Raw genomic sequence first — 25,567 nt, forward strand, 5'->3', positions numbered from 1 at the left:
GCAAAAATATTTATCATGTGCATGAATTGATGGGGGGAAAAGCAGCATATTTATAATTAGTATCATACTGTTAAATTGAAACACTTTATATAATTGACTAATTTGCCAAAATCTCTATTTATACTAGTCTAGTGAATTATTTTCTCTCCTATTCCATTTCTTCAATGCCCTTTTCTATTACCTGTTTTCTCTTCCTTCTTCCAAATCTCCTCCACCTTCTCTTTTCTTCTCCCTTCTTTTTAATTTCATCATGTTGCATAAATAGTGAATCTATAAAAGACAATCAATATTTAAGACCAGAAAAAAATTTTGAAAGAATATTCTCAAGGGTGCCTCATTGTAAATCATTTCCTTATTTAACTTCATAGAAACAAAGGACAAATTAAAAGGCTATTGATTACATTAACAATAAGAAATTCAATTGAAAAAGTTATAAAACCTAGGAAATGATACAGTGAGGATGAAAATTTAGATTTGGAAACTGGTAATATTAAGAAATGGAAAAAAGCATTACAAATAACATGCCAGGAAAGTTCTGGCTCAGCATAACAGATTATCATGCAAATTAAAACAAAATGGCTTCCTGCATCGGTGTTGCTGGGAGAGGATCCCTTTCCAAGGCAGGTTTCTCCAGAAGACTAAAACAATTGATTTGGGGGAGTTTTCTGAGAAAATGGAACATACCCTTCAGGGTTGCTGCTAACCCATAATTAGTAATAAGATTAGTTTTCTTCCAATGGAGATAGATTAGCAGAATAAACAAGTATGACATACTAATCAATGCATATCTGTCCCACTTCTTTGTGACTGGGGATATGAGTAACCCAGCATACTGTATCCCAGCCCCTGTTCTCATGAAAAGCTTCTTAGGAGAGGGAATTTGAGCAGAACAGGGGTTGGCAATGTGGGTAGACAAGCATGCTGCAGCAGAGTGAGGTGGGGAGGCCCATGATGACCAATGAGGGAGTGGGGGTCATCTGCTCCCCTTGTTTCTCATGGAAGGAGGGAGGCATTATTTGCCCCAGACTGGTACCCTCCTCTGGTTTCCTGATTCCAATTACTTGTATTACAAAAAACTTCTCTAAAAAATTCATGAACAACAAAAAAAATGCACACAAACTACCCTATATTCCATGAAAGTGATGGATTTTTAAATATCTGGAAAAATGCACAAAGTTGACAAAACTGAGTATTTCTTGGAGAGGAAACAGTCAGCTTGTAATTTTAAATTTTGAACAATTATACAATATTCACATTTAATTTATTTAACTTTAAAAAAATCTATAGAAAATTCTACAAGCAAGGAAAGTTGCACAAAACAAACTATACTTAAAAACATTCCAATATAGTTTCTTCCGGCCAGAAGTAAATGATGAAATCAATTCAAACACATTTTTATACATACAGTGTAAACATGATTTCAAAATTTGATAAGGATATTCCAGAAGAGGACTATTATAAACCACTAACAGTTTGAGCATGTTTGTGCATATGACTTTTCTACTAATGGGAACATTTCTCTAGAATTTAGTTATTACTGGTAGTTATCTTACTTTGTATACATGACAAAATTTCTTCTGAGATTTGTGGTGTTAATTCATATACAGAAACTCATACTCCCCAGCAGATTGTGAATATTTCCTTCTTGTAAATTTGCTTATATCTCATAGAATTAGACTTTTAAGTGATTGTCAGTGTAGTAGTAAAAATGTAGGGCCAAATATTAATTATAATGTTGAGTATCTTTGACTATTTGCTGGCATCTTGGTTTTCAATTTCTGTAAATTGCACATTGATAACTCTTACCTATGTTTCTCATTGACTTGTATGTGGTTACGATTTTCTTATTAAATGGTTTCTCATTTTTTATAATTCTTTGTCAATTGTGGTAGTATTTTTGGTAAAAAACATTGATTATATTTTACTAACATTTTTAAAATCCTGTAGGTAGCAAATTAATTCTTACAAACCTTTCTCTCCAACATGTTCATAAATATTTTCTTATTTTCTCATGGTTGATTTTTCTTTTTCCATTTAAAATTATAGATATGTTGAAATTTCTTGTATATTATCTGATATACGGGATTTGATTTCTCTCTATATTGTTCTGAATTGTTCTACTAATATTTAGGATATGTCATCCTTCTGCCACTTATTTACTATGAACTAGTCCATAAGTTGCTATATTTAATCAGATTCTAATAGAAAGTCTTCAAAACAGGTAAGGCTGTTTCTCATCATTTCTTATTATTCTCCAAAATTATCTTAGCTAATTATGGTCTTTGCTTTTTTTTTAACTCTTTGATTAAGTGAGAACTGATTATCAGTATTCCTAAACTGTAAACACTGGGAAACTCAAGCATCAGAAGAAATACTTTAGGGATCATATATACCAGAGAGATGCCCTTAAGTGTTCTTATTGTCTTCATACATCATATTTAAGCAAAATATATTAAATACTTAAATTTTATTTTAAAATTTTATTTTTTATTTTATTTTATTTTTATTTTAAAAAATTAAATTTTATATTAAATATAATATAAAATATATTAAAATATATTAAATATTAAATATATTAAATACATCATATTTAAGCAAAACTGTATTAAGCAAACATTTTCACATAAGCTGCTTTCTCTTTATCTTTCTGTGCCTTTATCTTTTGTTTGACCTTTAGCAGTTCTGCCTGGATAGCTTTATTATCTTCTGGTGCAATCTCCTGAGCTTTCTTAAGATCAGCCAATGCTTGATCATATTCTTTTAATCCTGCCACCCTTGAGCTCAGTGGTACGGTGCTTCCCTATTTGATGGGTCTATTTCAAGAGCCTCCAAGCAGCTGTCGACTGCTCCCTGCCCATCTGACATCTTCAGTTTACAAGCAGCAATATTCAACACACAGCTGAAAGCTATAGGTTGCAGCTTAGATCTATCTGATTTCTCAGTAACAGCCTTTGAAACTTCCACATATCTTAAAACTTTTGCATATTTTGTAATGGCCATCTCCTAGTTCTGAGATCTGAAAAAAGTATTTCCAATGTTTTTTAAGTCTTCTGTTATTAATAAAATTTTATTTACATCTTTTAAAATCTATATCTGCATCCTCAGGGAAATCTGGATGACTGTCACTAGAGCCTTCTTTTGGGAATATTCTCCAACTATCTCCTTCCTACAATTCTCCACATTCTGCAATAATACACAATTGCACAGGTTTTTCACCTTTCACATCTACATTTTAAAGTATACTTGAGAGAGAAGATAATGGATACTGAAAAGTGAGTAAAGGGTCAGTAAATGTAGAGTGGATGGATATTGCCTGCTATAACAGAACACAAATAAATGTGATCTCCAGACTGCAAGCTATTTTGGGAAGCAAAAGAAATGAAGAAAGTGGCAGGAAATTAGGGAGAAAATAATATATTTTTTCTGACTTAAAGTTGTCATGTACATAACAAGTGAATTTCTAGAGGTGACAAGAGGAGAAAACTAACTGAGAATGCTTAGTGTTCACATGACAGCTCTGTATTCATGCTGAATGTAAGTTCTAAGTTTCAAGGAAAAGCAGTGCCTATTTCAATGACATGAATAACAGGAAAAAGAGAAACAAAAAAATACTGGGTATCCAATAAGATCTGTGCATGGGTGGCAGAAGATAATTTTGGTTTTGAACAGATGACATCAAATAATTAATATAGTCATTTGAATTAGGTATCTAAGATCAGGAACACAGAAAGCTAAGTTCTCTAGTTGGAAGGAAAAATGGAATTGAGAGTGGACATGGTCACAGGGAAAGGGAAATGTGGAGAAATAGAGAGTAAGTGGACACCACAGATGAAGATGAGGATGACTGAAACCATCAAGTTAAGGAGACATGATGAGCAGCAGGCAGGCAATTGAAAAAAGAAAGTGGGAGCAATATCCATATATAGTTTGATAGATATAGAATACAAATAACAGTGGATATAAATAGAAAATTTATAGGTAATACAGATGATAAAAATGGAAACTATAGATATGGATTGTTATAAGTATAGATAGATATAAGTATGGATATGTGCATGCATATGGACATCAGTAAAGTGACTATAGATTGAAATTTACTTAAGACAGGTCCTAGTTATATCAGATTAACTGTTAGGTGAAAAATATGTTTGTCCTAGCTAAGCTTAGCAATTCAACCTTTGTACTTGTTTCCCAGGACACCGACCAGACCTTCTCAGTTCTGCTTAAACGAATAAGATAAGAGAAAAGCATCAAGAATACCCCATGGCCCAGTCAATTAGTGACTTCCTTCACAACAGGAAAAAGTTTGACATTCCTCAGGGTCAGCTAAGAAAAGCATCATGTGGACTCTGCATGTAAAAGTTGGCACTTCAATATATAACTCTAATCACTGACACTGGAACAACAAGGCATGCTTGAGAAAACACAAGATAAGACATGTGCTCATGCCTTCTTCATGAGGATCCAACATCATTGCTGGCCTGAAAAGAGTGAATCTTTGCTTAGTTTGGGCCTCTACCCCCTTTCTTTTACCTAATAAAAAACTAACCAACATCCCCACTTTGAACTTTTTTGGGAAGATTTCTCTAGTTCCTTGCAAAGTGCATGTGCAATACCTCACTTCCACATGGAAAGCCAAGTTTCTCCTTTGTAGCACCAGGTTAAGTGGGCCCTACTATGGAAAGTGCCATGCTTGTGGTAACATTATTACCATTAATGCAACATATTTGTAACATACACTACTACATTTTACTCACAAAAATATCTATTTTGTAACATAATTTTTATGTTCTCTATGGATAGAAAGAGATATAATTGTATGCATAGAAATAACCCTATGTATATGTATGTGTGTGTGTGAATATATGTAAACTTCTTTATGCATATTCTATATAGATAGATATCTAGATGTGGATTTTTTCTGTGAAATTTCCAATGACTTCTATTAATTCAATCTCAGCAGAGTGCTACAAAATTAATTTGTCACTATTATTGATCCGAAAAAATGTTTCACGACATTAAATCTTTCTTAGTGCTCTTTTAGATTCTTTGTTTCTCAGGATGCAAATGATGGGGTTTAATATTGTGGTGACAATCCCCTACAGCATTGTGATGAGATTGTCTCTGTCTAGGGAATGTCAACTACAGGATAGGTGTATATACATAAATATTGCTGTGCCAGACTAGAAGAGTGGTGGAGACTAGAAGGAGGTGGGAAGCACAGGTGGAGAAGGATTTGTGCTTCCCTTCAGCTAACCAGTCTTTAGGATGATGGATATGATGTAGAAATAAAAGATAAAGGTAGCCAGAAAGACGCTGATCCCTAGGACACCTCCTACCACTACAATAAGCATATCTGCCACATACATGGAAGAACAGGAGGGGGCCACCACTGGAAGGTTGTCACTGTTCTACTGGTTAACCCAATTAGACTTACAGAAATACAGGCAGAATGTGAACATTTTATGCAGAATGGAATTGAAAAACACCTGCCCAGGTCCCATCCATCAGCAGGGTATACCATACCTTGGTCATGATGAGAGGGTAATGAAAGGGAAACAGAAGGCCACACAGTGGTTATAAGGCATGATGGTGAGAAGGAAGAATTTGGTCCCTGTCAGGGCTGCAAAGCAGACTCAACAAAACAGATGGTTTGCTTCTAAGTCAGGAAACTTTCAAGCACTTGGGAATGGACACTGATGGACAAAATATGTCTAAAAGGGACAAACTTGCCAAGAAGGAATACACTGGGGTGTGCAGCTTTTTGATAGTCATAATAGTGGGGAAAATTGAACTGTTTCCCACCAAGGTAACCTGAAAGATGACAGTGAGAACCCCAAGAAGAGGAGAGTGGACTTCAGGGAGATCAGAGAGCCCCCTGAGGAAAAACTCTTTCAAAGTGTTGAGATTATAGATGTCCAGCTCCTTTCTCCACATGGCTCTTTCAGCACAAAACCAAATCTACATACAAATGTTAGGATCAATACCCTAGGAGCCCAGTGAGGAAAAATACCTGGAAAATAGTTCCAGTGCAGTGGATTAGCTGTGTTGGTACTACTTTAATTATAAATTTCAATTATTAAAATTTATAATAAATAGAATACCTAGAAGAAAATACCTAAAATTCTTGAACTGTAATTCAGTAGACTTGATCTATGATAATGATTGTACATAGCTTTTATTGTGTGACCCTGTGTTGTGAAAACCTTGTGACTCACACTCTCTTTATCTACTATATGGATAGAAGAGTAATAAAGACCAAAAATGATTGGAGGGAAGATAAGGGATATGGAATGTTTTAGTTGTTCTTTTTAACTTTTATCTCTTTCTTTAAGTAATGAAAATGTTATAAAATTGATTGTGGTGATGAATGCACAGATACATGATGATACTTGACCACCTAATTGTATACTTTAGAAGGAGTATATTGTAGTGAATGTATCTCAATAAAATTGAACTTTAAAAAATTTCCAATAAAAACATTCCATACATTATGGTAGTTCCTGGAATATTCATGCTCACTTTTTAACTAGAAGATGAAATAAAAAATGTGAAATCATTGTTTTCATTAAGGAACTTTTGGGATTTCACAATTCAGTGAAACCCTCTGTATCTCCTTTGGCACTTAACTATTTTTGCATTTTATTTTCCTGGGGTTTATGGTTTGATGCATGGTCTCAATACTAAGTAACTTAAAGATGGAAGCTGTGTATCATTCCTTACATGTAAATTTTAATACATGTTAGCAATTGGAAGATACATAAGGAAAGGTTGATAAATAATTGTTCAATGAAAGAATAAATGGAATATAACTTGATTTGATAAACTGTTTCTATTGGAGAAGAATAGAGAACAGTGCTTCTGTAAATTCAAACTCATAATCATTTTAAACATGAACATTAACATTTTATCTCTTAAAAGGTATATCTTAATAGAAATGAAATTTATCCTATATAATATAAATGTAACCTGGTTGGTAGTATCTGCATATTACCCCAACAAGAAATGGATATATTTGTATACATATTCAATTCCCTTTCCACTTAAAATTTAAATATTTGACCTTTCAAATGTACATATCTAGCACACATAGATTTTATTTACTCTTATTTAATTTTTAAATTAAACTTTAGTACAGCATAATACCAAGATCATTACAAAGTTTATAATTATTTACAAAATACATTAATTTAATTGACACTGTGCAAATTGATTATGAAATTGTTTCCTGTCATTTTAAACTCTAATTTCTTCTCTTTCACATTCACATCAAATGTGCATGTGAGAAAATTTAAACAGATTGATATCTCATAAACTAGAGAGCTCAAAAAACCTTTCTACAATGTAATAATCTCCCCACCTGCTTTTTGATGTCCTTGTATACTGGTTGGTCTCATGGGCTGCATTATCCAGGAAATATCAACCAAGGGGCATGAGTCAGAAAAATGCTTTATATACAGAAGAAGTTTACATACAAAGGTTTTGGACATAAACTTTTGGGTACATACATGTTTTAGGACTTAAACTTAACTTTACTAATTGATATCTAGTTTTAACTAGTTCCTTAAGGGTATACACTTTCACAACATATTAAGATCTTTACACACATCTATTTATTTATTTTAGCTTACACAATCCAGGATTTGTACAATGTATTCTTGCTTTTTCTGTTTCTGAGATTTCATTACCAATAAGAGGCTTCATAAAGAAGAAAAGTAAAATGATTCACCCAACAAAAATACAGTAAAGAAAAATGAACTCCTCACATTAGACAGAAATGTATTTTATAATTTATTTTATGCCCCTTTTGCCCAAAGGAAAATCAACCATTATGATTCTGGAGGCTAGAGACTTGCTATTTTTGCTCTAGGCTTAGGGAATTATTTTAATTGAATGACATCAACCTAAGTTCGAGTTCAGTATTTTTAAAGGTTATAATTCTATATTGAGAACCTTAGTTAAAGCCCCAAAATGTAAAAGGAAAGATAGTTGAAAGCACAGATATTCAATTATACATGAGCAACACATTATTTGGAGGCATACCTATAGCTCCATTTAAGGCTTGAAATATTTTGCATTTGTGATCCAATGTGATGTTAATAGCTTCCTAAAAATAAGAAATAGAGATAATATTGAAAATGACAATGAAAACAGCAAATCATACTACCATATTAATACAGTTTATTTTCTGGGGGTATTTAAAAATCCAATGTATCTATGATATCAGCAATATTCTTCAGAAAGGCAGGAAGAATATAATTTTATAATTGGTAGAAGTGGAAGATAAAGGATACAGTAATCATTGTGCTCTTTGCCAAATATATCTACTTCTTATCTTATGGCTAGTTCTGACCAGTGAGTTGCTGCAGAAGTGAAATATAGCATTTCCAATCTGAAGCTTCTAAATGCCAGTGTGAAGTTCTAAGTGTGTTTTTTCCCTCTAGAACATAAACCAGCATGGTTTAAGACAGCTGCTCCATCTGCCAAAGTCCTGTGACTACAACAAGCAGAAACACCCTGCTACCCTACAATGGACACAAGCAGGAGACATAAACAGCTGTTGTAGAGATGTTGAAATTGGGGGTAAATAATGCAGCATAACCTATCCATCCCAACTGATACACCAGGTTTGTGATAAATCAGCCTTATCATATAGATTAATAAACTTTACAAACCTCATGATTCTCAAGACACAAGTTTTTCAGCTAGATTTCCCTGCCCTAATTACACCCTCAAAATTGTCTTTGCATGCTATCTAGATAAAATCTTATGCTTTGTGAGAAATGTAAACAAGATTTACACAAAACCCAGCAGTGCAATTTCAGAGGAAGTATCTCAAAGGAAGGTCAACCAAATAAGACTCAGAATACATCCATAGTTGAATTACATTAAAAAAAAAAGACAAAGATCATGGTGCATGGGTGAACAGTCATGCCAGAAGTAGGTTTATCTCTCAAATGAAAGACTGATCCTCTGGCTGGCAGTGTGAGGAACAGAAGAGGAAAAGTGAAACAAGGAGATGATGAACAAGAAATATTTTAAGAATGAAGTGGCTTAAGTCTTAAGCATCTAATGAAAATATGTAGATGACAGAAGTGTTTTGCTAAGCCAGAAATGGCAAATTGTAAAATACAATCATTTAAAAAAAAGTCTTATGTTTTCTGATGGAAATATCTGCAAATACACAATACAATACCTTCCCTGTTACAACTCCTCCTTCTCCTTCAATCCTCCCAATCTTTAGGGACATTTGGGCAATGGCTATTTGAACTTCTTCATGTTAAAAGGGGTGTTGACATTATGGGTAGGGGGATGCAACTGGTCGATGCTCTTAGAGAGATTGGTAACTCTGGGTTTCAGGGCTCATCTGGCCAAGGAACCATCTGGAGGCTATGTTTCTGAAAAATAAACTTAGAGAATGAAACTTCTATTGGGTCTCAGATAGAACCTTGGGTATTTGCAGGAAACCGACTGGGTTTGCAGGAATACTACTGGTTGGGCTTGGCATCCCATGGCATTTAGCAGTATCTAGCTGAAGCTTGCATAAGAATAATCTTCAGAATAGCCTCTCAGCTCTATTTTAACTCTCTTAGGCACCAATACCTTATTTTCATTTTCCCCTTTTGGTCAGGTAGGCACTGTTGATCCTGCAGTGGCAGGGTCAGGCTCATCCCTGGGAGTCAGGTCCCATGTTGCAAGGGAGGTCCACACCCCTTGGAGTCAAGTCCCACATAATATGAAGGGTAGTGATTTTACTTGCAGAGTTGGGCTTAGAGAGAGAAGCCACATCTGAACAACAAAAGTGGGTCTCTGGAAGTAACTTTTAGGCATAATTATAGGTAGGCTTATTAGAGAAATTTCTCTATTTGAGAATTACATTTCTTAAGACAAGCCTCAAGATCAAGGGCTTGGCCTATTGACATGGGAGTCCTTAATGTCTGAGAGAGCATCAGGGATTTCCCAGGTAGGAGAGTTTAAGAGTTCCATATTTTTTATTCAGTACCTCAAGGGATTTTGCTAACACTTTTAAATTATCTGCCCAACATATTCTGGAATGTATCCAGATATTACATTAAGCTATACAGAATTGCAAGACTTCATTCCCAAGTCTAGGTCTCATGTGCTTAGGTTGTTAAACTGAACTAGCCAGACAGGTTGTTAGATTGTGTGTTACAGAATATTTAGGTTTTGGACAAAATAAAGCGCTCTTCCTTTTGTCTCATACAGTAGATGAAGTTCTAAAATATAGGCAATATCACCTTTTACCCTGTATTCTGATTTACCTTAGTCTCAACCAGATTAGCTTCATTCTTATTTCTCATTAAAGCCTGATCTCTTTTTTGGCTCTTTTAACAGTTGCTGTGTGTAGCAATGCTGATTTTCAGAGCTGCAGAACTCCAGCTCTGAGTGTTAGGTGTCACACAGGTACCCAAAGTTCCAGGAAAATACCAGCTTATGGACCTATAGCAGAGAATCTTAGAATTTAGAAATAACACTCAAAGTTCAGGAATAAATGTGACTACTAACAATGTGAGAGCTAACAATCTGGTCCCCAATTTTCTTATAAGATTTTCTAAAAGAGAATACACAATATTTGCTCTTTTGTTTCTGGCTTATTTTAATGCCCTCATGGTTCATTCCCCTGGTTACATGCCTCATGACTTTGTTCCTTTCTGTGGATGTACAATATTCCATCATACATATACACCACAATTACCCTTCTTCTTCTCAGTCAATGTCCCCTTCAGCCACCTCCACCCATTGGTTATCATGAATAATGTCACATAAAAATCAGTGTGCAAATGTCTATTCAAGCCTCTGCTTTCACTTCTTTTGAGTATATTCCAAGTAACAGGATTGGCTAATCATATGGTGACCCTATATTTATCCCCCTGAGGATTCACTACATTATCCACTGGAAGGGCTGCACCATTCTGCTACTCTATCACCATTGACCAGGAATACCTCTCTCTGCCTTTCCTCTAGCACTTGAATCTTTCTGTTTATTTATTTATTTTGAATCTGCAGATTTTGTTCAGATAAGCTCATATATTACATACTCCAAATTACAAATCCAAAATAAAAAGTCAGTGTTTCACAGTATCCTCACTTAGTTGTACAATCATTATCAGTCTCAATTTTAAGCAATTTTCATTGTTCCAAAGAGAAAAATGACAGTAGACACACCCACACCAAAGAGAAAATCCAAAACTTCCCTTAACTCTTACACCACCCCCCACCCAATTATTTACCCCTGGTATTACTGTGGTATTAATGATGCCTTCCTGTTAAATAGAGATCGTAGCATGCAATAAGTAACTTTTCCCATCACCTCTCAATTATTAACCCTTTGTACAAGTGTCACACCTTTGGAGTGGACCATGCCAGACTTATTAATATTTGTAGTGCTAATCAGTGAGGTTAATGGTTGTGTAATTTTCTTTTCTTTGTACTTTTCAGAAGTTTTACAATTATCTACAAATGCATTTTATATACTATTCTAATAATATAAAGATTTTCATACTGTTTTTGGTTTCTTCAATACTTTGATAACTATATTAAGGATATTAGAGAATGGAGTTTCATAAAATTCCTTGGGTTCAATAAGTGTCTTCACATGGGGCAAGGCATATCGAAATGTCACTCCCATTTACATATGAGTTTAAAATGATACTCATATTTTATCCCTTTAAACCATCTCAAGGCTGGAGATACACAGCTGTCAGTTGAAACAGGATTTTATACACTCAGTTGTGCAAATAGCAACTTATTCCTAGTAAGTATAACCAAAGCACAAACTTCCCATGCAGCAAACCACACAGAGTATTCCTCAATGAATATTGTTATTTTATGTCATTATTTAACATTGTTTTGTAAATCATGGTATAAGAAATTATTAAAAAGTTTTTGAGCAACAGAATTAATAATGTAAGTACTGTATTATAATCAAGAATATAAAATAAATATCTGAGACTATACTAGTATAAATATAAGATTGAATAAATATACCAATGAACAGAGTAGACAAAACTACCATGTAGAGAACTCTAAATAATTGATGCAGAACTCTCCCATCAAGATGGTGGAGTAAAATGCCCCACCTCTTAATTGTGGGCTGCACATAATGACTTCCTTCTAAATCAAGGCATCATCAAGGTGATGCTTTCTTTGCTATTACTGATTCCTGGCTCCTCTGCCACATGGCAAGGTCCATGGCAGTGTCTGCTGGTCTCGCCCTTTTCTTCAAGGTTTCATTGATTTCACTTCTTGCTTCTGTGGCTTTCTTTCTCTTTGTCTGAATTTCATTCTCTTATAAAGGATTCTGGTAATAGGATTAAGGCCCATTATTCTAGTTTGCAAGCTGTCAGAGTGCAATATACCAGAAACAGAATGGCTTTTAAAAAGGGGAATTTTTAAGTTGAAAGGTTTACATGCTCTAAGGCTGTGAAAATGTCCAAATTAAAACAAGGCTATAGAAATGTCCAATCTAAGGCATTCAGGTAGTAATATCTTGGATCAGGAAGGCCAATAAAATTCAGTTTCTCTCTCTATTGGAAAGGCATATGGCGATTGTGATGTCTGCTGGCTTCCTCTCCAGGCTTGTTTCATGAAGCTCCCCCAGGGGCATTTTCCTTCTTCATCTCCAAAGGTCTCTGGTTCCATGGGCTTTCGTTGCTCTTTTCAAAACTGTTTCCTCTTAAAGGGCTCCAGTAAGAAAACCCCACCTTGAATGGGTAGAGACGCATCTCCACAGAAACCATCTAATCAAAAGTTACCACCCACAATTGGGTGGGTTACATCTCCATGGATAGTCAAAAAGCTTCCACCCCAAAATATTGAATGAGGATTAAAGGACATGACTTTTCTGGGGTACACCACAAATTCAAACTGGAACACCCATCCCAAATAAGATGGGTCACAGCTTAATTGAAGCAGTCTCATCAAAAGTTCCTACTTAAAATGGGTTTACACCCATGGGATTGGATTAGATTTCAGAACAAGCTTTTCTGGAGTGCATCCAGCTACAAACCTTCATAGTACCCTTGATAGGATGTGATGAGAATAACATTTTACCTCTGTGGTCCTCCTTCTAAAAATCCCAAACAAGACAATACAAGAAGTAGACAATTTCCTGTCTAACCACAAGAAAAACATCAAACAAACCCAAATTGAAGGGCATTCTATAACACACCCAACCAATAATTCTCACAACTCTCAAGATCATCAAAATCAAGCAAAGTCTGAGAAACAATCACACCCAAGAACAGCCTATGAAGATATGACAATTAAAGATAATGTGGAAATGTGGATGAAAGCATGGAATAGAAAAGGACTAGATAACTAACTAAGGAAATCTGAATAAAGTATGGATATTAGTTAACAATAATTAATTATAATAGTTTATTAATTATAACTGACTAATGCAAGATGTTAAAATAGAGGAAACTAGGGGGGAGGGTATATAGAAACTCTGTTCTATCTTCACAACTTTACTGTAAATCTAAAATGATTCTAAAATAAAATTATCTCTAAAAGTCCTTATATACCTAATTTTATTGTATAAGTAACCTACTATTTGGTAGGAGTGATTAACTCTAATTTGGTCTTTGCTTAATAAGATGAACTTCATAGAAGACTGCATTAATAAAAATTTTCAATGATTAGAGAAGCAATTATCTGGAGCTATAAAGGTGGTGAGTGATTTATTAGCCTAACCTTCCTCACCATGCCCTTTTCCCTTTTGATGTAATAGCTCTAGCACTAATGGAGCACATATGTTGTCTCAGTTATATCATAGATGAAAAACTGAGGGTGATGTATTCAAGGGATCCAATTATATATTAATTAGGTTTAATCAAAATAATTCTTGAGTACTGCTGATATGAACATTTTAAGTCCAGGTAACTGTGAGAGTGATGATGGCACTGAGTAAGCATTATGCTAAAAGTTACAAGACTTGGGTTTTATTTCAGTTCTTCCCAATAACTACTTTATTAGCCTAGGTAAATAACTTTCCCTTTTAGAACCTCAATTCCTCATCTGTATAGAAAGAGGAGGTTGATCTATATTACCATTATGCTAATTCTTAGTTCTTCGTCATGTTTACAAAAAAATCAGGAAGTGAATTAGCCACCTGAAACTACATGGCTTTTTTTCCTTCAATCATGTTTTTATTGAGATATAATCATCTTAAGTGTACAATCAGAGGTTCACAGTATTATCATAAAACATAAATTGTGCATTCATTATTACAATTGATTTTTGAACATTTTCATTACTCCCAAAACAAAAAAAAACTAGAATAAAAGTGAAATACCCCATAACCCCCTACCTACTCCTCACTGTTTATTTATTTTTTATCTTTTATTTTCTTAATCATCTACCCACACACTGGATAAAGGAAGTGTCAGTCACAAGATTTTCACACTCACACATTCACATAGACCTTAAAAGGTCTATAGTTATTCAATCATCTTCAAGAATCAAGGCCACCAGATACAGTTCAACAGTTTCAGGTATTCCCCTCTAGCTACTCCAGTATGCCCCAAAACCAAAAGGGAAATATATACTGCATAACTATAACCTCCAGAATGACCTCTTGACTCTATTTGAAATCTCTCAGCCACTGAAAATTAAGTTTGTTTCATTTCTAATCTTTTGAAAAATCAAGAAGGATTTCTCACTCACCTGTTGCCAAGGCCAGGCTCATTCCCAAGAGTCAGGCCCCACATTGCCAGGGAGATTTCTATCCCTGGGAGTCATGTCCCATGTGTGTGGGAGGACAGTGAGTTCACTGCCAGTGTGGAGCTGGTTTAGTGAGAGAGGCCACATCCGAACAACAAAAGAGGTTCTCTGGGGGTGTCTCTTTGGCATATTCATAAGTAGGTTTAACTTTTCCTTTCCAGGAATAAGTTTCATAAGGACAAGCTCAAAGATCAAGGTCCGAGATCCAAGATGGCGTCTTAGTAAGGTACATGCGTCTTAGTTCCTCTGACTCCAAATCAACTAATAGGTGAACAGAAACAGTACAGAACAGCTCCCGGGGCTACAGCAGGGAATGGACACACAGCGTAACCCAGTCTGGGCTGGTTAGTCTGACTGCGAAACTCGGCTGCGGTGAGATCCCCGAGCGGCGGGCGATTTCCCGAGCAGCCGCAGTTGCGGCGGTCCGAGCTAATCCCTCCCTCCTTCCCGGGCTGGCTGAGAGACTCGGAGAGACAAGCTTCCCAGCCAAGGCGGCCGGCGCCACACTTTTGCGGGCGGCTTAGAGTCTCGGCTTCGAGTCCGCGACTACGAGTCTCGCATCAGAGGGCTATCCAAAGTCTGGGCTGGCAAGTCTGACTGCGACTCTTGGCTGCGGCGAGACACCCGAGCAGCGTGTGATTTGCCGAGCAGCCGCAGCTGCGGCGGTCTGAGCTAATCCCTCTCCCCTTCCCGGGTCGGCTGAGAGTATCGGAGAAGCAAGTTTCCCAAGCCGACGCAGGCGGCGCCCTTCTTCTGCGGGCGGCTTCGAGTCTCGGCTTTGAGTCCGCGGCTACGAATCTCAGATCAGAGGGCTATCCAAAGTCTGGGCTGGCTAGACTGACTGTGAGACTCGGCTGCGGTGAGACCCCCGAGCGGCGCGTGATTTCCCGATCAACGGCAGCTGCGGTGGTCCGAGCTACTCCCTCCCTCCTTTCCGGGCCAGCTGAGAGTATTGGAGAAGCAAGTTTCCCAAGCCGAGGCAGGCGGCACCCCTCTTTTGCGGCCGGTTTCGAGTCTCTGCTTCGAGTCCGCGGATACGAGTCTCGGACAGGAGGGCTATCCAAGCAGCGGTAGCGCACCCCCACGGAAGGCTTCCTGGTCTGGTGGGGAATCCCCCAGGCCCGCTGTGGCCCGCAATCAGCCACAGGGTCCCCTCAAGCCGCGGCAGCTGACGCCCCCACCACGCGCGGCCCCTGAACCAACGGAGAGAATTGAATCCGAAATCCCCAGGCCACGGAGATCGGTGACTGGGGGAGACCCATTCCAAACACTCGAGACAAATGTGTGCCACGTGCGCCACATACTGGGCAAGATAAGAAAAACAGATCCCAGAGATTTCACAGAAAAATCTTACAACCTTGCTGGGTCCAACACCAAGAGAAATCTGAATAAATGCCCAGATGCCAGCAGCAGAAGATAACTGTCCACGCTCAAAAGATTGAGAATATGACTCAGTCAAAGGAACAAACCAATAGCTCAAATGAGACACAAGAGCTGAGACAACAAATGCTGAATATACGAACAGAAATGGAAAACCTCTTCAAAAATGAAATCGATAAATTGAGGGAGGACATGAAGAGGACATGGGCTGAACATAAAGAAGAAATAGAAAAACTGAAAAAACAAATCGCAGAACTTATGGAAGTGAAGGATAAAGTAGCAAACATAGAAAAAATAATGGATAGCTACAATGATAGATTTAAAGAGACAGAAGATAGAATTAGTGATTTGGAGGATGGAACATCTGAATTCCAAAAAGAAACAGAAACTATCGGGAAAAGAATGGAAAAATTTGAACAGGGTATCAGGGAACTCAAGGACAATATGAACCGCACAAATATACGTGTTGTGGGTGTCCCAGAAGGAGAAGAGAAGGGAAAAGGAGGAGAAAAACTAATGGAAGAAATTATCACTGAAAATTTCCCAACTCTTATGAAAGACCTAAAATTACAGAACCAAGAAGTGCAGCGCACCCCAAAGAGATTAGACCCAAATAGGCGTTCTCCAAGACACTTACTAGTTAGAATGTCAGAGGTCAAAGAGAAAGAGAAGATCTTGAAAGCAGCAAGAGAAAAACAATCCATTACATACAAGGGAAACCCAATAAGACTTTGTGTAGATTTCTCAGCAGAAACCATGGAAGCTAGAAGACAGTGGGATGATATATTTAAAATACTAAAAGAGAAAAACTGCCAACCAAGACTCCTATATCCAGCAAAATTATCCTTCAAAAATGAGGGAGAAATTAAAACATTCTCAGACAAAAAGTCACTGAAAGAATTTATGACCAAGAGACCAGCTCTGCAAGAAATACTAAAGGGAGCACTAGAGTCAGAACCGAAAAGACAGAAGAGAGAGATATGGAAAAGAGTGTAGAAAGAAGGAAAATCAGATATGATATATATAATACAAAAGGCAAAATGTTAGAGGAAAATATTATCCAAACAGTAATAACACTAAATGTCAATGGACTGAATTCCCCAATCAAGACATAGATTGGCAGAATGGATTAAAAAACAGGATCCTTCTATATGCTGTCTACAGGAAACACATCTTAGACCCAAAGATAAACATAGGTTGAAAGTGAAAGGTTGGGAAAAGATATTTCATGAAAATAACAACCAGAAAAGAGCAGGAGTGGCTATACTAATATCCAACAAATTAGACTTCAAATGCAAAACATTTAAAAGAGACAAAGAAGGACACTATATACTAATAAAAGGAACAATTAAACAAGAAGACATAACAATCATAAATATTTACGCACCGAATCAGAATGCCCCAAAATACGTGAGGAATATACTGCAAACACTGAAAAGGGAAATAGACTCATATACCATAATAGTTGGAGACTTCAACTCACCACTCTCATCAATGGACAGAACATCTAGACAGAGGATCAACAAAGAAATAGAGAATCTGAATAATACTATAAATGAACTAGACTTAATAGACATTTATAGGACATTACATCCCACAACAGCAGGATACACCTTTTTCTCAAGTGCTCATGGATCATTCTCAAAGATAGACCATATGCTGGGTCACAAAGCAAGTCTTAACAAATTTAAAAAGATTGAAATCTTACACAACACTTTCTCGGACCATAAAGGAATGATGTTGGAAATCAATAATAGGCAGAGTGCCAGGAAATTCACAAATACGTGGAGGCTCAACAACACACTCCTAAACAACGACTGGGTCAAACAAGAAATTGCTAGAGAAATTAGCAAATACCTCGAGGCAAATGAAAATGAGAACACAACATATCAAAACTTATGGGATGCAGCAAAGGCAGTGCTAAGAGGGAAATTTATTGCTCTAAATGCCTATATCAGAAAAGAAGAAAAGGCAAAAATTCAGGAATTAACTATCCATTTGGAAGAACTGGAGAAAGAACAGCAAGCTAACCCCAAAGCAAGCAAAAGGAAAGAAATAACAAAGATTAGAGCACAAATAAATGAAATTGAAAACATGAAAACAATAGAGAAAATCAATAAGGCCAGAAGTTGGTTCTATGAGAAAATCAATAAGATTGATGGGCCCTTAGCAAGATTGACAAAAAGAAGAAGAGAGAGGATGCAAATAAATAAGATCAGAAATGGAAGAGGAGACATAACTACTGACCTCACAGAAATAAAGGAGGTAATAACAGGATACTATGAACAACTTTACGCTAATAAATACAACAATTTAGAGGAAATGGACGGGTTCCTGGAAAGACATGAACAACCAACTTTGACTCAAGAAGACATAGATGACCTCAACAAACCAATCACAAGTAAAGAAATTGAAGCAGTCATTCAAAAGCTTCCTAAAAAGAAAAGTCCAGGACCAGATGGCTTCACATCTGAATTCTATCAAACATTCCAGAAAGAATTAGTACCAACTCTCCTCAAACTCTTCAAAAAAATCGAAGTGGAGGGAAAACTACCTAATTCATTCTATGACGCCAACATTACCCTCGTACCAAAACCAGGCAAAGATATTACAAGAAAAGAAAACTACAGGCCGATCTCTCTAATGAATATAGATGCAAAAATCCTCAATAAAATTCTAGCAAATCGTATCCAACAACACATTAAAAGAATTATTCATCATGACCAAGTAGGATTCATCCCAGATATGCAAGGATGGTTCAACATAAGAAAATCAATTAATGTAATACACCATATCAACAAATCAAAGCAGAAAAATCACATGATCATCTCAATTGATGCAGAGAAGGCATTTGACAAGATTCAACATCCTTTCCTGTTGAAAACACTTCAAAGGATAGGAATACAAGGGAACTTCCTTAAAATGATAGAGGGAATATATGAAAAACCCACAGCTAATATCATCCTTAATGGGGAAAAATTGAAAACGTTCCCCCTAAGATCAGGAACAAGACAAGGATGTCCACTATCACCACTATTATTCAACATTGTGTTGGAGGTTCTAGCCAGAGCAATTAGACAAGAAAAAGAAATACAAGGCATCAAAATTGGAAAGGAAGAAGTAAAACTATCACTGTTTGCAGATGATATGATAATATACGTCGAAAACCCGGAAAAATCCACAACAAAACTACTAGAGCTAATAAATGAGTACAGCAAAGTAGCAGGTTACAAGATCAACATTCAAAAATCTGTAGCATTTCTATACACCAGCAATGAACAAGCGGAGGGGGAAATCAAGAAACGAATCCCATTTACAATTGCAACTAAAAGAATAAAATACCTAGGAATAAATTTAACTAAAGAGACAAAAAACCTATATAAAGAAAACTACAAAAAACTGCTAAAAGAAATCACAGAAGACCTAAATAGATGGAAGGGCATACCGTGTTCATGGATTGGAAGACTAAATATAGTTAAGATATCAATCCTACCTAAATTGATTTACAGATTCAATGCAATACCAATCAAAATCCCAACAACTTATTTTTCAGAAATAGAAAAACCAATAAGCAAATTTATCTGGAAGGGCAGGGTGCCCCGAATTGCTAAAAACATCTTGAGGAAAAAAAACGAAGCTGGAGGTCTTGCACTGCCTGACTTTAAGGCATATTATGAAGCCACAGTGGTCAAAACAGCATGGTACTGGCATAAAGATAGATATATCGACCAATGGAATCAAATAGAGTGCTCAGATATAGACCCTCTCATCTATGGACATTTGATCTTTGATAAGGCAGTCAAGCCAACTCACCTGGGACAGAACAGTCTCTTCAATAAATGGTGCCTAGAGAACTGGATATCCATATGCAAAAGAATGAAAGAAGACCCATATCTCACACCCTACACAAAAGTTAACTCAAAATGGATCAAAGATCTAAACATTAGGTCTAAGACCATAGAACAGTTAGAGGAAAATGTCGGGAGATATCTTATGAATCTTACAATTGGAGGCGGTTTTATGGACCTTACACCTAAAGCAAGAGCACTGAAGAAGGAAATAAATAAATGGGAACTCCTCAAAATTAAACACTTTTGTGCATCAAAGAACTTCATCAAGAAAGTAGAAAGACAGCCTACACAATGGGAATCAATATTTGGAAACGACATATCAGATAAAGGTCTAGTATCCAGAATTTATAATGAGATTGTTCAACTCAACAACAAAAAGATAGCCAACCCAATTACAAAATGGGAAAAAGACTTGAATAGACAACTCTCAGAGGAGGAAATACAAATGGCCAAAAGACACATGAAGAGATGCTCAATGTCCCTGGCCATTAGAGAAATGCAAATCAAAACAACAATGAGATATCATCTCACACCCATCAGAATGGCCATTATCAACAAAACAGAAAATGACAAGTGCTGGAGAGGATGCGGTGAAAGAGGCACACTTATCCACTGTTGGTGGGAATGTCAAATGGTGCAACCACTGTGGAAAACAGTTTGGCGGTTCCTCAAAAAGCTGAATATAAAATTGCCATACGACCCAGCAATACCATTGCTGGGAATCTACTCAAAGGAATTAAGGGCAAAAACTCAAACGGACATTTGCACACCAATGTTTATAGCAGCGTTATTTACAATTGCAAAGAGATGGAAACAGCCAAAATGTCCATCAACAGACGAGTGGCTAAACAAACTGTGGTATATACATACGATGGAATATTATGCAGCTTTAAGGCAGGATAAACTTATGAAGCATGTAATAACATGGATGGACCTAGAGAACATTATGCTGAGTGAGTCTAGCCAAAAACTAAAACACAAATACTGTATGGTCCCAATGATGTGAATCGACACTCGAGAATAAACTTGGAATATGTCATTGGTAACAGAGTTCAGCAGGAGTTAGAAACAGGGTAAGATAATGGGTAATTGGAGCTGATGTAATACAGACTGTGCAATAGGACTAGATACAAAAACTCAAAAATGGACAGCACAATAATACCTAATTGTAAAGTAATCATGTTAAAATACTGAACGAAGCTGCATCCGAGCGATAGGTTCTTGTTTTGTTTTGTTTTGTTTGTTTTGTTCTTATTATTATTACTTTTATTTTTTTCTCTATATTAACATTCTATATTTTTTTCTGTTATACTGCTAGTTCTTCTATACCGATGCAAATGTACTAAGAAACGATGATCATGCATCTATGTGATGATGTTAAGAATTACTGATTGCATATGTAGAATGGTATGATGTCTAAAAAAAAAAAAAAAAATGGTCAGCACAATACTGCCTAACTGTAATGTAATTATGTTGGAACGCTGAATGAAGCTGCATCTGATCTATAGTTTTTTTTTGTTTTTTTTTTCTTTCTCTTATATATTTTTGTACTTTTTATTTTTATTTGTGTTTTCTCTGTGTTATCACTTTATTTCTTTTTCTGTTGTCGTGCTATTTCTTTCTCTAAATCGATGCATATGTACTGAGAAATGATGACCATACACCTATGTGATGATATTAAGAATTACTGATTGCATATGTAGAATGGATTGATTTCTAATGTGGTGTTAGTTAATTTTTTTTAATTAATAAAAAAAAAAAAGAAAAGATCAAGGTCCTACCCCATCAAATCAGCAGTCCCTAATGCTTATGATTCTTCCCCCAGGTAGGGAAGTTTAATATTTCCCCATTTTTCCCCATTCCCTCAAGGGGACTTTACAAATTTTTTAGTCTTCTTTCCAGCTTACTCCAGAACGACATGGCATTTTAACTTCTAAGAATCTATTTATATAATTTTACTTAGCTAAAAATTCACATCAATGCTATCAAAAGGAGGACTGGAAGTGGTTAAAGAAAACACACTTTAGAATTTTAATTTCAGGGCAGGTCATGGGGGTCACTGGCAGAGTTCTTGCCTGCCATGCTGGAGACCTGGGTTCATTCCTGTTGTCTGCCCATGTAAAAATAAAAAAAAATTCTAATTTCAAGGGTTCTTAAATCACAGATTTAGACTCTTTTTCATGAGAAAGTTATTTTCTCCTGTCCTTGTTACTTCAAGTAATTTATAGCATGTTTTCTGGCTTCTAATAAAATATTGGTATTATTATGTAAACTTATTAGCTTGATATTTTTTCAGGATAAAGTCTATTACTTCAAGTAATTTATAGTGTGTTTTTGGCTTCTTATAAAATATTTTTGGTATTATTAAGTAAACTTATTAATTTAGTATCATTTCAGGATAAAGTCCATTGTTCAATGCATGTAAAAAACAGGGGCCTCCCTTCCCCCTCTACATGGGATATGACTCCCAGGGGTGTAAACCTCCTTGGCAATGTGGGACAGAAATCCTGGGATTGAGCTAGGACTCGGCATTGAGGGATTGAGAAAATCTTCTCAACCAAAAGGGGGAAGAAGAAATGAGAAAAAATAGTGTCAGTGGCTGAGAGATTTCAAATAGAGTTGAGAGGTTATCCTGGAGGTTATAAAATTCTATTGTAAAAATATTTTTTTAATTCCAAATATTAAAACACATCCTTTTATTTTACAACAAGAAGTTTCCCATTTCTTTTTTTAAGCACTTTTCCATCTCTACATCCTACAGCTCAATCTCTGCACTAACTATGAGTTTAAAAAACAGAGCTCCACCTGGGAACTCAGCAGCTCACCTTCTACAGAATTTCTAATTCAAACTGCAAAAGCCTGCAAGTCTGGACTCTTATCTTGAGTTCTGAATCCCACTGCCTCCTCGACTGAGAGGTTAGGACAGCTGCTTTTGTGGGTTCAAGCAGCAGTTTGAGAAGTTCCCCACCATCTATAAGCAGTAGACCTACATGCATTTTCTCGGCCAGTGGCCTATTATTCTAGTGCCAGTAAGAAAGAGTTTGTTTAAACAATCACATCAAAGAGCTATTAGGCCTATTTATTGGGCCAATAAACATATTAACTCAGTGTGATTATCAGGTATACAATGTACAAAGGTTTTAAACATTTGGCGATTCCAGCTACTCCATATGAAATTGCCAGGACTGAGCAATAAACAAATATAAATGGCATCACATTTCCAGAAAACAGGGGAAGATCTAGGAATTTGCTCTCTTCCTGGAGTCATGATCTGTGGATGGTAATAGGCAAGTGAAAAAAAAACAATTTAAAGCACAACAGTCTGGTATACCATCCTCTTGTTAAAGACCATCCATTTCAAATATTTCCTCTAATCTCAGGAGAAGGAAAAGAGACTACTTGCTTACACATACAGGTGGGAGCACCACAATGGAATTATAAAAAATGTCTATCTTAAGGTCTTGTTTCCTTATAACAAATGCACTGGCTCTATACTCCAAATAGTACATAAAAGCAAATGGACAAAGAAAGAATTTCCATCTCCCACTCAATCTCAGTACTTCTCCCCAAAGGGGACCAACACTAACAGTTTCTAGCATATTCTTTCAGAAAGAAAATTGGGACATATTTTTTTTAATGGACAGATATAGGAATGAACATATGTATATAATATTCTGCACTTCACTTTTTCATGTAGTAATCTTTTGGCAATTTTTTTTTATGTCAGCACATGCAGATCTGTCTCATCCTTTCTAACAGACTGATAGTATGCTTTTAAATGTGTGCCCCATAATTTACATAGTCAATATTTGTTGATGGACACTTAGGTTTATAGTCATTTTTTCTTTCCTTTTTTTTGAAGATTTTTTTTGGGGGGAGGGGCATAATCTTGGAATCGAACCAGGTCTCCTGCATGAAAGGTGAGCTTTCTACCACTGAACCAACCCTGCACCCCTCTTTCCTTCTTCTTAGCTATGATTACAAACAATGCTGCAAGCCATGTCTTATAAAAACTCTGGTGTACATTTTTGTGATGATCTAATGGGTAAATTCCCATCAATAGATTTGATTGGTCAAAAGACTGTATGAAAGTAATTTTGAGAGAGAGTGCCAAATCACAACCCTCCAAAAAGATCCCAACGATTTACCTTCCCACCTTTCCACTAACAGGGGCTGAGAGTTCCCCTTTATGTCCACCAAAATAAATTCTATCTGATATTCCCAATGAGTCAGTCTTCTGGAGAGGGTCACAGTTAAAGGAAAGCTATTTATTTATTTACTTGCATCTTTCAAGCATTAAAAAATGTAACCGAATTTATAACCTAGTTTAATACTTTTCAAGCCTCCATTCATTGTTATTTTCAGTTAAGCCCTTTTTAATTGACTAGTATATGCTGTTTATAAATTAGTCAGTAAATGCTGCCTCTCTAAAGGGCATGGTTCACATGGGGTGAGGTTGGGAACCTAGGGGATAAACCTTTAGAGTGATTCTTACACAGTCTTCTCACTCTTTCTAGCTCTGCCTACTGTTCTAGTTTGCTAGCTGCCAGAATGCAATATACCAGAAACAGAACAGTTTTTAAAAGGGGAATTTAATAACTTGCAATTTAACAGTTTTTAGGTCATGGAAATGTCCCAAATTAAAGCAAGTCTATAGAAACGTCCAATCTAAGGCATTCAGGAAAACATACGTGGGTTCAAGAAGGCTGATGAGATTCAGGGTTTCTCTCTCAACAGGAAGGGCGTATGGTATACATGCTATCATCTGCTAGCTTCCTCTCCCAGTCTCTTGCTTCATGAAGCTCTGCTGGGGGCATTCATCTCCTGGCTGGTGGACTCTGCTTCTTGTGGCTATGTTGTTCTCTGCTCTCTCCAAATGTCCTGGTTTTCTCTCTTGTCGCTCTCTCTGAATTTCCTGCTTTTTCTAAAATTTCCTCTTTTATAGGATTCCAGTAAAGTAATCATGACCCACCTAGAACTGGTGGAGACAGTCTCCACCTAATTCTGTTTAACACCCACCCTTGAGTGAGTCACATCCCCATGAAGATAATTTAATTAAAATTTCCAACATTCAGTTAATGAATAGATATTAGAAGAAACAGCTGCCTTTACAAAGTAGGATTATGCTTACACCATGGTTTTTCTAGGGAATATAATGCTTTCAAACCAGCACACCTACTAAACACTGCATCATTGTGACCTTTGGCAAAAATGTCTTTCTGCCAAGAGCTATTTGGCAGATATTTCCTGGACAGGCCAACAGAAACTAGTTTACTCAGGAAAAAAAAGCGTGTGGAAGGGTGATTCCCTGCCTGTCTCTGTGCAAAGTAGAACAATTCTTTGTACTATAGGGAGGCACTACCCATCCTAGTGTTTTATTGTTATCACCAGTGGGGGGAGGGCCACAGCATAGATTGAAGTTTTGGGAGGGCCTGCTCAGAAGTTGCATCCAGGTGGGAGAGAAAGTGACTCTAGAGAGCAGAAGCATTGTGTATTAGTTTCCTAGAGTTGCCACAAACTTGGTGGTTTAAAAAAACAGGAACTTATTTTCTTGAATCTGGAAGGTAGAAGTCTGAAATCAGGATGTAAGC

The 25,567-nt window shown here is 36.5% G+C and overlaps 1 protein-coding gene, 1 long non-coding RNA gene and 1 pseudogene across 6 annotated transcripts in view; 1 reads left to right on the forward strand and 2 right to left on the reverse strand.

Moving 5' to 3' along the window:
• Positions 1 to 6,859, forward strand: part of LOC143681189 (uncharacterized) — a 218,187-nt gene extending 211,328 nt beyond the window's left edge. For both annotated transcript variants that reach the window (XR_013174450.1, XR_013174451.1), the window contains exon 4: positions 4,196 to 6,859. This is a non-coding gene — a long non-coding RNA (uncharacterized LOC143681189). The remainder of the gene's footprint in view (positions 1 to 4,195) is intronic.
• The window catches only part of LOC143681186 (uncharacterized), a 236,560-nt gene that overhangs the window by 14,833 nt on the left and 196,160 nt on the right, over positions 1 to 25,567 (reverse strand). For 3 of the 4 annotated variants that reach the window (XR_013174448.1, XM_077158004.1, XM_077158003.1), the window contains 2 exons: positions 8,044 to 8,107; positions 182 to 270 (listed from right to left, as the gene is read on the reverse strand). Coding sequence is in view for 2 of the 4 variants with exons in the window: in XM_077158004.1 (XP_077014119.1) it covers positions 182 to 270; positions 8,044 to 8,107 (153 nt within the window). In the remaining 2 variants the exon portion in view is untranslated. Of the gene's footprint in view, positions 1 to 181; positions 271 to 8,043; positions 8,108 to 25,567 lie in introns of those variants that run through there. The other variant, XR_013174449.1, reaches the window with a different exon arrangement.
• On the reverse strand, positions 2,606 to 3,854 carry LOC143679377 (peptidyl-prolyl cis-trans isomerase D pseudogene; annotated as a pseudogene).

This window comes from Tamandua tetradactyla, chromosome 4 (assembly GCF_023851605.1).
Source record: "Tamandua tetradactyla isolate mTamTet1 chromosome 4, mTamTet1.pri, whole genome shotgun sequence".
In the NCBI taxonomy this organism is placed as follows: Eukaryota; Metazoa; Chordata; class Mammalia; order Pilosa; family Myrmecophagidae; genus Tamandua; species Tamandua tetradactyla.